Here is a 14,371-nt window from a genome sequence, read left to right as displayed (position 1 = left end):
CATGAGTGGTGGGCAATTCTAAAATCAGCATTTCTCTGGCTCCGTTAGGGAGCCCCCGTTCCTCGTGTTCCGCGTTTAACGGTGACGCGTGTTTCCCGCCTCTCGTTACGCAGCGCAATACACGAAGTTGTGCACCGTCACCACCGTCGGTACCGTGATGAACCCGCTCACCTTGGAAGTGGACGGTAAGCGAGAGGCACCTTCGGCTACATGCACTACAAGCTCAAGTAGAAGCGAAGGGTTAGTGCGAACGTTAACGCGAACTTTTTTTTTCTTCCCCTTGCTTTCACAACACTCGTTAGACGTGGATGAGTGCCAAGGCATGGTCTGCCGGAACGGCCACTGCACCAACACTGTGGGTAGCTTCGTCTGCCAGTGCTATGACGGGTATCGCTACAACGAGCGCATCCACATATGCGAAGGTGAGAATACCGTATTGACTACCTTCGGTAGGCCTACACTCAGAATTATCTCATCTCAGCAACGCGGAAACGTAGTTAAAAGGACATGTGCCAATGGTCGCAGTTACGTACAGCGAAGAGACAACACAGATCAATCGTGTAATAAGCGTGCGGCTTTCCGTAGCCGCTCTTTGCGGTAGTCGCCTTCGGCGCGTAAAGCAATGTGCGTTCAATCACCGATGCCAGCCCGAAATGAGACATAAGGCATTCAGTGTGAGGCAGAGAGCAAGCATTCGGGTTAACAAACTTCGCGTATCAAGTCAATGCCCGCATGCAGATGTGGCTACCTAAATATTACGAGGAAAACGATAAGCATTGCCAACGTTACACAGAGAGGAGAGGACGAAGGAATAACACCGTAGTTTTGTGTTCTTTTTTTTTTCTCGTGTATTTATCTCAGCAAATTAACACAAACACAAATATGCAAAATCACTTATTAGCGCTTTCATTTTCTTTGCTTTCTTTGAAACAGGATATGTCTTCATCATTTATTGAAATTAGCACGTAGGCGTGGTCTGGCAATGTTACGTCAAATTACAGCGAAGCTGTTAAATGCTCTTTCCCCACTATCATGTCCACGTGTAGAAAAAAATCCCGAAGATAGTGCAATGTCGGGTCGACCCGCAGCGGAGGTGAAACAGACGTTAAGCACCCTCCGTACGTGGCCCGCTCCCGAGGATAGTGCAATGCCAAGCCGACCCGCGGCGGAGGTGCAGTTCTGCCATTAAGGGGCCAACATACACAACTTCGCTGGTAATCCTTCTTCACAAAGTGAAAGGGCACTGAGTTTCTTTCTTGGGCAAATTTAACAATTTCGGTATCTGGTAACATCGCGCAATAATGCAAACTCTTTTTCTTTTCTGTGCGTAGCTGTGCTACCTGAATGTACATTTGCATGTATTGTTATTTTCTGTACTGAAGTTGCCGAGCCAGAGCACTTAAGAGACCCACTCCTCAGCGATGTGCCTTCAGGACAGGTTCAGACATTTATTTATTTATTTATTTATTTATTTATTTATTTATTTATTTATTTATTTATTTATTTATTTATTTATTTATTAAAGAAAGGCTCTCAATCGCTACTGTCCTTTACGCCGAACGACTTCGCAAGTTGCCAAACGTCGCATAATATAGTTAATTATTAAGGCCCGTAAGGGAAACACGAAGACTAGATATACCGAAAGGTACAGCCCTGTTTCAGTTTTATATTGATACTTATCAGTCCTGACGAGAAGTGAAACAATGTGCTCCACCCTGACAAGACAGAAAATACCGGTTTCAACGAGGCAGTGATGAGGACACTGGTCAAGCCTACACATGTGTGCCCAGCTGTCTGCACTGCTTTTAGTACAAAATTCTAAAAGATAATTTTATATAAATTACGAAATACTGCAGCATCGCTGAGGAATTCACTAAGAAAGAAGCATGACCGTATTCGGGCAGTAAGCTCATTCACGTCACTGATTTGCCATCGATGAGAACCAAAGCGTCGTTTTTTATTCCTCGCGTCGACATTTTTCAGTTTCGTCACAGCGATATTTCCACTGTCGTACGAAATATCGCAACTTAATTTTACACTGTCGTACGAAATCTTGTAAGTTCAATTACATTTCGAGTCTTTCGATCGACGTCGATGCAGACATAAACGAGTGCCATACGACACCTGGACTGTGCACCGGTACCTCCAACTGCGTCAACACCGACGGAGGCTACACGTGTCAATGTCCGGACGGATACAAGCCATCGGCGAACGGTCGAGACTGTAAAGGTGGGTAGCGGCATCGTCTGTCTTCAGTGCTCTAAAGCTATAGCCAGTTCCTTTTAACCAGACAACGGCCACAGGATACATCGATCAGCTTTGGGCCAACTACTCGCAGTTTCTCGCAAACTGTCACCAAACACTGTTGGTCAGCGCACACAAAGTGCTCAATACTGAAGCAAAGCAAAGACAGTACAGCGCCGCTGGTCTATTTAATATTTAATATGGCACGAGGGAGCATTCTCGGACCACTTATTTTCATTTCTTACATGAATGATCTCTTTTCGGCCGCTGAAAATGTCAAATGGATAGGATATGCAGACGATACCACCATTTCTTTGTTTTCAGGGACACAAATTCGGACACTCTCGTCAATTATGCAGACATTGTGCTCTAGGATATCGCAAACTGGTGTGATAGAAACTATTTAAGGATTAATGCTAAAAAAACGCAAGCGATCATATTTCGCCCAAAGCATAAGGCCCTAAATCTTGAACACATGTTGTACTTAAGAAGTGAAGAAATTAAAATTTTAAACGAGGTTAAAACACCGGGTGTTATATTTTCCGAAAATCTACTTTGGAACAAACATGTGGAATGTCTTTGCGGAAAGCTAAACAGAATAACGGGACTGTTACATAGACACCGACATGTATTGCCTATACCACTGTGAAACGAACTGTGTATAACTCAGATTTTCTTCCTACACTATATTATTGTCACCTAGTCTGGGCAACAACATCAAACTAAACTAAACATCGCTAAACTAAAATTATGTCAAGAACGAGCAATTCCTGCTGTAGCTACTCTTTCCTCAAAAAAAAAACACGTCTAAATATTTTTACGAATACAAAATAATGCCGGTTGAATTCATTTATTCATTTCGTCTAGTATGCACGTGCAGAACAACGTTGAGAAGGGGAAATGTTGATTATGTAAATTTGGTTTACCTGAATCGCCGCGAAATTCCCTATAACACGAGACATGCCGACATTTGGTTAACGACCCTTTGTCGTACTAATTAAGGACAGCAATCTGTATCCTACCACATTGCTGATCTACTAAACACCCTAACTACACGTGGATTAAACCCGGATACTATGACTCCTCGTCCCTTTTTCACTTCGCAAAATCCTTCCTTTCGCAAAATCCCGCTCTGTGATTCCTGTACTTGTATTCGATTATTGTATATTGTATACATATTAGTATGCATGAGCATGTGTATTCCTACCTATGTGTGTATGTATATATGTATGTATCTATGTATGCACATATGCGTATGTCGTCTATTTATATCGAGTTTGATGCGTCTGATGTATTCAATTTTGTTCTCATTTCTTTTTTAGCTGCATTGTCATAGCTTATTTTCTGAAATTATGTCGTATGTACCTCTCTTTTCTTCATTTTTTGTGCTACACACAAAAAACAATTTACTGCTTGTACATCCATGTTATTTTTTTTACATTTTCTATAAAGTGCCTAGACTTATGTTGCTATACGGCTATATTACTGTTGCACACTGTCGAATTCTACCATAGGGGGCCGGGCTTAGCCAAGCTGCAGTAATGCAGCTTTTTCACACCAACCCCCTTTCCATATATATATATATACATATATATGTATATATATATATATATATATATATATATATATATATATATATATATATATATATATATTAGGGGTGTGCGAATATTCGAAATTTCGAATACGAATCGAATATTTTCCTTATTCGAAGCGTATTCGATTCGAGAAATGCATATTCGTAAATTCCCGAATATTCGAGGACGGCCGAATAATGGTCGAAACGGCGAATATTCGGACAGACTGTGAATAATTTAGCAATTAACGAATTATATGCTTGCTCCACATTCTCCTAAGAACATGTTTATTCACTGAGAGCTTCACATGATCCGCTCATTATCTGTATGCTGCGCATCAAGATGGCAAGTTGGGCCAATTGGTTGGGATTCATAGTAAGGTTCGTTACAGCGCAACACAAAACAGGGACAAAAGAAGGTACAACACGACGACACAGCGCTACAGCACTGTGATCTTAAGTGCTGTAATGAATCTTACTATGAATGTGTACGCTCTGTTCCAGTCTATCTGCATCAGGCCCATGAGACATGATCAGTTTCGATTTTTTTTTTTACCAAGCTTTATTCCAGGGCTCTTTCATAACAATATATGATGTACTTTCGGGCTTTATAAGTATGCACAATAAAATATGCACCTAGAAAATGTTACCTGGACTAATGTTGTCACAGTGCATAGAGAGCATTTACTTTCTGAACATGTTGAGCAGTCAATTTTCCTTCGCGATAATCCTTAACAAGCGTTTACCTGAAAGAGCATTACCTGACATTACCTGAGTGCATTACCTAGAATGAGTGCCTCTTTAACCTGAAGCAGCCTCGTAAAATGCAATATTATTTTTAAAAGGGTATAAAGCTATTGTTACCTCTGTTTTGCAATTTTTTAATACTACACATATATTCGATATTCGATTCGATATACGAAGAGAGTTTTCGCCTTATTCGTATTCGAAAATTTCAATATTCGCACACCCCTAATATATATATATATATATATATATATATATATATGTACCAATGTACCAATGTATATATATATATATATATATATGCAGATATCGTTGACAATGCTTGTCAATGCAAGTGGATAGCCCGAACGAGCGAGCGCGGCGACTATCTCTTTCGCATATGGTAGTTATAGCACGTGATTCTTTTTAATAGGTTGACGGCGCGTGGGATCAAAACATGTTCTCAACTGAGTGAGGTCTCGTACAGCAAACTATGTTGCCGGGTTATTTCAGTGCCGAACGATGGTACTCGCAGAGGTCGCAAACATATGAAATGTCACGAAATTGTTTGTTCGAGCATAACGAGAAGAAAGGGGGTTAACCGAGGGTCCCGATTTTTATTAGTCGTATCATAAGAAGCCAACAAACACTAACACCAATGACAACATAGGGGCAACTACTTGTGCTTAACAAATGAAATAATGAAACGATAAATTAATGGAAATGAAAGTGGTTGAAGAAACAACTTGCCGCAGGTGGGGAACGATTCCACAACCTTCGCATTTCGCGTGCGATTCTCTACCAATTGAGCTACCGCGGCGCCGTTTCCCCATCCACTTTCTTGGGTATTTATGTGTCCTAGTAGAACCCTGGGAGTGTTAGCCAGCGCCACCACTCACAGACCTTGACGGCGGACGTGGAACATCCTTTCTGCCGCAGGCGTCACGAGAACGTGATCTTTTTGGGTGAAGGCAACCGGTCAATAAACCCACACATGCTACTTGAAAGCACCAATGTTGCCGGATTCGAGACCCTCGTTATGTAATAATGAGAAGAAAGGGCCCGATTTTCATTAGCCATATCATAAGAAACCAACAACATTGACACCAAGGACAACATAGGGGAAATTACTTATGCTTAATAAATGCGATAAAGACACGATAAATTTGTGGAAATGAAAGTGGTTGAAAAAACAACTTGCCGGGGAACGATCCCACAACCTTTGCATTTCGCGTGCGATTTAACCTTATGTTGTTCTTGGTGTCAGTGTTTGTTGGCTTCTTATGATATTGTTCGAGCATGCCACTTACATTAGTAAGATCTTGATGAGGGCTAGTTGGTTCATACTTAGAACTGAGGTGAAACAGCGCGAAAAAGACGAGGACACAAGGAAACAAATACCACAGACAAGCGCTGACTGCCAACTGGAAGTTTATTTGAAAATCACCGGATTTTTGGAAGAAAGATTAAAATGATGATTTGCAGATGTTTTTGTGAATGATGTGCGCAAGCCTATGCTGTTGAAAGGTATAAATGTCCGGTGATTTTCAAATAAACTTCCAGTTGGCAGTCAGCGCTTGTCTGTGGTATTTGTTTCCTTGTGTCCTCGTCTTTTTCGCGCTGTTTCACCTCAGTTCTATGCCACTTACGAGCTGACATTATTTCCGCGGCCATTAAGATGCTAGTACAGCTCTTAGCGGATTATTGTAACAGATTGTAGGGCACCATAATGTGCAAGCTAGTACTTTTAGTTATCAGACATTTATCTACGAGAAATTGAATTCTGAAATTAAAATCGTGTGTTTTTTTTTAGATGTGGACGAGTGTTTTGAGAAGCCAGGCATCTGCCAGAACGGAGTGTGCGTCAACTTGGATGGCAGCTTCCAGTGTACCTGCAACCCTGGCTACTATGCGACGCCCGCTGGAGACACCTGCATCGGTAGGGAAAGATATCCGTGCATTTAGTCGAAAACCTATCGTGGTCGTGACGCTGTTTGACTGACGAAATTATTTTACATTTAGTACTATTAAATTCAAGTGCCGTCAGTATTAGACTATACATGCATAGCGCTTGTGGTTAGTGTTCAAACGGCGCAACAACCACACTGAGAAGGCACTGGAGAATCAATGCTTTGTTTAGTTGCATAAATTACATATTCAAACGACCTCCGTCAGTGACCTTGCGCCATGAGCCTGAGATTGGTCAAGCACACTAAAACCATTTTTGTTTTAGCTACGTAACGTTTAACTAGCGATTGAAAAAATTATGGTTGTCGAAATCCGCTTTGACCTAAATAAATATAGCTTACTACGATTTGATTTAAGTATCTTTAAGTACAATTTTTGTTAAGGTTTCGTGCTCGAAAGCTCGCGACGAAATGCTACTTCGTTAACCAAAAGCAACCATGAAAGTGACACTGAAGCGTGGATGTGACTCCATGTTGCATTCTGGGTGCGACTGAGATGCCGCAGTACCCTTCCGCCGCAGATTACGACGAATGCACGCGGGGTCCTGGAATCTGCGCCAACGGAATCTGCGAGAACGTCCCGGGCTCCTACCGCTGCGTCTGCAGCCCCGGCTTCCAGCTGTCTCCTAACAACGACTGCACGGGTAAGCATGGTTACTCGCCGATCGTCTGCACGTGATTGAAAAATATTCAAACATGTATACGTGTATTCGTACCAAGCGGTCATCTCGGGAGATACGCTGGGTGTGCTGCGGAAACGGGAAAAGTAGACTGTTGCGCCTCCAGTGCGCAGAAACGATAACTTGCCGGCGCGCTTGTGATGCTTAGTGCGTGACTACAAGCTGCAGATTGCAACGGATAGCATACAATTGCGATGTGCGTCGCCTTTCTAAAACTCGCACACACATATACACACAGACGCGAGTAGAGGTATTAGTAGTCAGTTCACAAGCTACTGTACCCACCTTGTCGTTTTTTTTTTTTTTTGCACCGTTGCCTTAACAGTGTCACAAGAATCTTTAGTAGCGACATACCACGAGAATCTAAAAGCAGCGTAGCGCTGTGTTGTGGGAAAGCATGTCGAGCGCTGGCAGCACAACGTATACATCATTCTGTCACAGAGGGCATTGTACAGCTGGCGCGTGCAGTGAGCAACGAGTACTAAGCCACACAGAGACGCATATTTATGCCACGAATTTATGCCACGCTTTCTCGTAAACGAACAAGTTTACCGGTCGTAATTTTATACGACTTGATACTGGGGCTGACATTAAGGAAACAAACACTACGACCAAACATCTGGCCGTTACTAATCCAATGACATTCACTCAAGAAGCGCGTGTTAGTCACTGATTGTTAGCACTGCTGGACAGCAATCAATCGACGCCACTTCACAACATTCGAACGACGCTGCTAGACGCTCGGCTATCTTGCAACACTGCTGCCAACGGCTGTTTGTGCGCTGAGCTGGCAGCAACAAATCTTTGCATTGGAGATTGCGTTCGCAAATCTTTTTTTCTGTTGAGACACTCGTAGGTTTGTTTCATCCGCGTGCACTTTTCTCGTTTCTCCTGAGAATGGATTTGCTCCATCGTTTCACCACGTCCGACGAAAAACACAGCTACAGAATACACAAGCACACCCGCTGCTCGCAGTAGGTATACCAGACTTTGGCAGCCAAAGTTTCCTCGTCGTAATTTCACTTCGGAGCAAAACGAAACACCATGGAACAAACATGCAGGACGCTTGTTTGCAGCGGTGTCTCGCCACGGGGTCCTGTTTCCGGAAGATGCGTAGCGCAGCGTCACCGATGCTCGCTACAATCTTTCTTCGTCGAGTCACAGCTAAGAACAAACGCACGCGGCACAAATGGTGCGTCGTAAGCTCGCAATAATTCTTCCGGCATGAGAGAGCATCATAAACAGTTTCGGAATTCACTCTGACGAGGAGCAGATCCACACAGCTGACGCGACTTGGCCCTGTTCGAAGCGCAAGCGGCCATGTTCTCCGTCGGCGCGGTCACCGGCCGTATGGCTCATGACGTCAGTCTAGGGTGGGCACCCGTTGGCAGAGAGCCGTGTCCATCCGGCTTTGAGGTGCAAATGCCGCTGTCTTCTAAGGTTGTACAGGCGCTGGTTGTACCCGAATATAAGCTTTCCTTGCCATACGCACTTGCTGCGATTTGATTTCCGCTCACGCATACATTCACAGAAAGTGTATTATAAATGAGGATCATAGTGTGCCAACTCAAAAGCAAAAACACACCCCTTCAATCGGGCATCATGTAACGAGTGGCCTTGCTATCCTTAATCGTGCAGGACACAGCGCCAGAACGTTATGGGGAAACGCTACTTACGAACCGACAAGAGGTCATCTTGGAACTTGACATGGAAGGACTTAGTCTTGCCGATACCTCTTTATTTTGTCGTACCGCTCTTGATGTTGAGTGCCCTTGCTGTGGAAGTTGCAAGTCACGGGCGACCAGTGACAAGAGCGTTCTTCCACGTCAGGTCTCATATTTCATCTCTTGCGTTGCAGACGTGGACGAGTGCCGTACGCAGTACCGCATCTGCCACAACGGTCGTTGCCGAAACACCATTGGCAGCTTCCAGTGCGAGTGCCAGAAGGGATACGAGCTCAGCGAAGACCGAAGAAGCTGCGTTGGTGAGCGAACGTGATGAGGACTTAATTGAAAGCACAATGCGGAAGCCCGCCCCCTGGGGGTGGCGAGCCCCACTTTCGGCGTGGCTGACTGTTACATTTCCTTTATGTCTTCTTTTGTTCCCTCGCCGCGTTTTCCGTTGCAGACATCGACGAGTGTGACACCGACATGTGCCAGGAGGGCACCTGCCGCAACTCCGAGGGCTCCTTCGAGTGCACCTGCCCGAAGGGATTCGAGTTGTCGCAAAGCGGCCGACACTGCGTGGGTGCGGATGCCACTTTTATGCCCTTATGTATATCATAATATGCACAAGCCGTGCATAACCGAACTTCGTGCACTAGGCGAACTCTTTAGAAAGACCCAACCGCTACTCCGGACGAAAAATTCTCAGAAGTACTTATGTTTGTCGGTTTTTATCGCGTATAACAGCAGTCCCATGCTGAAGACAGTCACCTTATACTCTTATCCTGTGAAAGGAGCAGCAAACGCAGCCCAGCTCTGCCGGCGTGAAGAGGTAGCCGTACGTGGGTGTGTTCAAAACTTTCGAATGTTACCAGTATCTGCTCGTATGAGTCGGAGGCACACAGGAAGATGGAGACTTGTTCAGCAGGCGTCGAACAATAAACGTCTCAGGAGCCAACGTTTCGGTAAGGGGAGTTCTCTTCGTCAGGACCGCGACGAAGACACGGTTCCTTTGTCGAAAAGTTGACTCCAGAGACGTTCGTAGTTCGTCCACAGCTTAACGAGTGCAGTAATATAGGGCCGCCACCCACTTTGTGAAGAAAAACACATAAACTTCCTTAACATTAGGTAAAAAAAAATTTAAAGGGCGGGGGGGGGGGGGGATATTACCGCTCTTTATCTGTTTAGTAGCCGCACGCGCCCCGAAGTTTCGCGCAAACTCTCGAAAAATACATTATGTGACTACGAAATTGGTCTGTAAGGCAACAGGAATCTCGTAATGACTTCACTTTACGTGTCATATTCGGTTGTCGTTCAGTAAAGCACCGTGTTGTCTGTTAACTCCACGCAGACGTAGACGAGTGCATGTCCATCCCACAGCTGTGCCTGGGCGGAGTGTGCTCCAACACCCGCGGCAGCTTCACCTGCACCTGCCCGCCGGGATTCCGGCTGTCCGGGGACGGCAAGAGCTGCATCGGTAAGCGCACTCGAAGACCTCCCGTTTTCGTGCATTATGCCCCGTTCGAAATTGAGTTATTTAACGCTTGCGTGCTTTCACTTACTTCGTCCGTGTCCTGCTTTCTAAATGCAGGAGTCGCGCGGTCAAGTCGTCGGTTGGCGCCTGCAAATGAGCAGGAGATTCTGTCGTTGCGCGTCTAGCCAACCCAGGCGTGTTGACGATACCACTAGCTTAGGCGTAACTTTCGCTTGAACCTCCACTAGAATTAACGCAGCTATGCTGCCTTCGTTGTTCACAGCACGCGACTGTTACCTTCAAAAACACTTCGAATGCTAGGTCACGGCAGCGCTCGAACGCTTGAGGGAGCGCGATCACTTTTAGTCGGGGCATAAATGTGGGGACAAGGTCATGAAAAGGCGTTTTACCAGCGGTCCAATCGCCTAAGCAAAACGCCATATACTAAATAAAATAGGCTAAAAAAACAAAATTGCGTGGAAGCTAATTGTTCTACCGTATTTTTGTCTTTTCTTCCGACACTTCTGGTTACCTGACATGACACTTCTGGGGTTCACCGTGCTTTTGTGACCGAGATCGTGCGCGCTATTTGCGAGTTTCGCCCTGACGTAGTTTCTCTCGTCCTTCCTCCCTCGCTGGACCAGACATGCGCCAGAAGCACTGCTTCCTGCGGTACCACGGCCAGCGCTGCTCGGAGCCCCGGCCGGGCAACATGAGCCACCAGGAGTGCTGCTGCATGCGCGGGTCAGCCGCCTGGGGTGACGACTCGCAGTGCACGCGTTGTCCGTCGCCCTCGGAGAGTGAGTGCTGACGTCACCGGACGGCTTGCACGCTGTCCCTTCCTTTCAGTAACCTTCCTTCGGCGACTCTACAAAAGGGTCTTCCCGTGAATCTTGCAAACTGTCTAAAGAATCTTTCTCTAGCCTGTCTGTAGAACGTCCTACGACTTACACTAATGATTAACAGTGGCTCATATGGGGTTTCTATAGCTTGCAATGTGCGGAAAGAAAAAGAAGCATCAATTCGCGCTCATAATATTTCTGTAAGATGTGTCTTCAAACTGCTCCAACCATTTCTGTGACTGTATTTTTTTTTGCGTAGCTCTTTGTATTTAGCCTTTGGTCTCGCGAAGTACTAGACTTCAGTGTGGCCGCAGCTGCAGGCTGTGACCCTAGATCTTCGTTTATCCGGCAAGCATCGGCTGATGCAACATTCATCATGATCAATTGCTTGTTCCTCACCTTTCCCTCACGCCTGCAAAAAAAGAAAGGACGCCGGGGAGAAACTTTTACTTCAAAGGTTCACAATAGTTTGCAGAAGATTCGATCTACGTTTAAAGAAGTGTGTACGAGTCGTTGGCATATGAAACAACACAAGGTGACACTATTTTTAATGTCGCTCGAGCACCCACTGCATAAAAAAAAGTAGAGCACTGGCACAACTCCTTTATGCGATTGTTCCGTGTTTAATTTCAGTTTGAAAGTACTCGTGCTCCCCAATTGAAAGCGTTTACTCTCCTTGCGATCAATCGGAGTATACACTTGCTCCATTGGGAAAAAATCACGAACTCTCGAAAACTAAGCGAAGTATAAGGCAAACAGCTACAGCCATAAAAATTGTGCAGAGACCATCGACGATGATTGTCAACAGAAGCGAATATCCGAAGGCTTCCATAAAGTTATTCACCTTCATCAAAGTGGCTATTCTGTGCCTCTTGTAAGATTCCGTGCGCTGTCGCCCGCTCGCGCACGCGATACAAACCCGGAGTTTTATGTTAGATACCTCCAGTGTGTGCACGAGGTCCGCCGTGTTATAAAGAAATGCGTGAACGAACGGTGGTGGGACCGAACCTTCCAGCACAGCAGCCCAATGCTCTGACCACTAGGCCACGATCACACGCACACTTCTGTCGTGCCATAGTAGCGCTCTGAAACGTGTGGTACATGCATCACATGCAAGTTTCTCCCGTTCTTCTCTCGTGAAAGCAAGCGCTTTAACACGCTGTTTATACTTTACTGCATTCGGGAGCGGCACATGAAAACAGTTAGGTGAAAAAAAAACTAGAGTAAAATTAAATTATGGGGTTTTACGTGCCAAGATCACTTTCTGATTATGAGGCACGCCGTAGTGAAGGACTCCGGAAATTTCGACCACCCGGGGTTCTTTATCATGCGCCTAAATCTATAAGTACACGTGTGTTTTCGCATTTCACCCCCATCGAAATGCGGCCGCCGTGGCCGGGATTCGATCCCGCGACCTCGTGCTCAGGGAAACTAGTGTAGTGACCCTAAGAAAGCTATTCGCTTCAATAAGAGTGAGTCGCCAGCAGTGCCTCTTCTTGGAGTGTACCTTTGAAGCGTATACACGCTGCAAGTTCGTTCGCAAACGCGCAGAGCAATACAGAAAAAAACTTATATTAATGCGAAGCATTCTTTGCCTTATCCTTGGCACTCTGCGGCAGGTTCCTGTCCCACCTCGCTTTAATGAATTTTCTGTGGAGATTTGCAGGGAAATGCGCGAGAAATGTGTTAGCATCAACGTCGCACCTCTTTAAGGTGCCGAATCCCTGAATTAAATCGCGTTCGCCACATTGTAAAGTGTTGTTCAGGAGATCACTCGACACACGCCCTGCCTCTTCTAGGAGCGGAGTGCAACTGACGGAGGTCGGGAGCAGATCACGGTCAGTTGCGCCACGTGACCGGCTTCCCACACTTCACACGCATACACTTTTTCCCCACTTTCACATTCCTAATGCAAACACATTAAGAGAAAACAACGTGTGACCGACTGCGGAATCAAACGTCTGCCGTCGAGCACAGCAGTCCGTTACTCGTTGCTCTAGCCATTAGGCTATGATTTATTTTCTTTCGGTATTGCCTGTACAAGTTCCCTGCAATACATTTACAACGACAGCAATACTTCCGTTCAAGTGGCTGTCTTTAAACACACGCACACACACCCCACGCGCACCATCTTTCGTCCCAAGCAGCTTCCTCTTCATTCCTTGTGACAGCTCGCGCTCTGAGCCGCCGTGTAAGAGTGCACTATCTCCGCGGGGCCAGCCCGCATTCCCCAGTATTTTGCTCGTAGCGTATTTTCCCTCTCATCAAATCACGAAGAAGCTAACGATGCATAGAAACTGTGCGACATTGTATCTACTTTGTGATCGCCCAAGTTAATCCTGCTTTGACATTTCTTCACCGGAATGCAAATACCACCATCGTCGTTTTAACGTACACCACATGACATAGGCGTAACTACGCACGATTGCACGACATGTGGTCGCTGATGGCGTCACAACCTGTGTTTCTCTCGCTTACATTCGTCCACTACCTATGCAGAAACAAACAATTGTGACATCCTAAGCACGCACCTAACGGCCGACGTAGAAATCATGCCGTGGCCGTCATACGATCGTCTTCAACGTGGTCGTCGCCGTCGTGCTGCTGTCATCGCAGACGCCTACGCTTGCGATGCACACACACACAACTATTCAATTTACACAAACACATTGGTCCACATGGTATCGCTTTGCGGAACCCCAAATAAGGTTTGATAGCCACGTACCTCCAAAATGCTTCGCATAACATCGATTCCCACAGTGCGTGGCATCTGCACAATTCCCGACTCCTCTTTCTTGTGCGAACCGTCTGTTGCATGCTTTGAAATAACACTTCGAAGAAAGTGGCGAAGGAAAACTGCAAATTAATGCTATCTGTTCTCGATGCCTAACAAGGCAGTTTCAGGGCGCTATGTCCATTGGGAGCGGGCTTCATACAAGTCGACGGCAGCGTGCTAGGTGAGTTACTACATCCTGCTTTAACGGCTTCAAAGAAATTTTCGGAGCCTGCGTGTTACAAAGCTTCCGTCTTCTTAATAGCGAGCCAGTCGCGCTGGTTGTACCTCCGTGCTCCGGGCCATCTTCATGAGCACCGAAAATGTTGAGTGATTGAATCATGGGGATTGCCGTCCCAAGGCAACAATGGGGTAGTGAGAGACGCCGTAACGAAGGGTCCCAGATTATTTTTGACCAGCCTGGA

The 14,371-nt window shown here is 45.7% G+C and overlaps 1 protein-coding gene across 3 annotated transcripts in view; it reads left to right on the top strand.

Moving 5' to 3' along the window:
• Positions 1-14,371, top strand: part of LOC135911263 (fibrillin-2-like) — a 104,647-nt gene that overhangs the window by 65,945 nt on the left and 24,331 nt on the right. For all 3 annotated transcript variants that reach the window (XM_065443577.1, XM_065443497.1, XM_065443647.1), the window contains 10 exons: positions 114-185; positions 303-422; positions 2,101-2,229; positions 6,360-6,485; positions 7,035-7,157; positions 9,052-9,177; positions 9,321-9,440; positions 10,209-10,334; positions 10,976-11,131; positions 14,068-14,130. In XM_065443577.1, the coding sequence (XP_065299649.1) occupies positions 114-185; positions 303-422; positions 2,101-2,229; positions 6,360-6,485; positions 7,035-7,157; positions 9,052-9,177; positions 9,321-9,440; positions 10,209-10,334; positions 10,976-11,131; positions 14,068-14,130 (1,161 nt within the window). The remainder of the gene's footprint in view (positions 1-113; positions 186-302; positions 423-2,100; positions 2,230-6,359; positions 6,486-7,034; positions 7,158-9,051; positions 9,178-9,320; positions 9,441-10,208; positions 10,335-10,975; positions 11,132-14,067; positions 14,131-14,371) is intronic.

This window comes from Dermacentor albipictus, chromosome 1 (genome assembly GCF_038994185.2).
Source record: "Dermacentor albipictus isolate Rhodes 1998 colony chromosome 1, USDA_Dalb.pri_finalv2, whole genome shotgun sequence".
Taxonomy (NCBI): domain Eukaryota; kingdom Metazoa; phylum Arthropoda; class Arachnida; order Ixodida; family Ixodidae; genus Dermacentor; species Dermacentor albipictus.
Note: the sequence above shows the minus strand (reverse complement) of the source record. Positions and strands in the feature narration are given on the sequence as shown.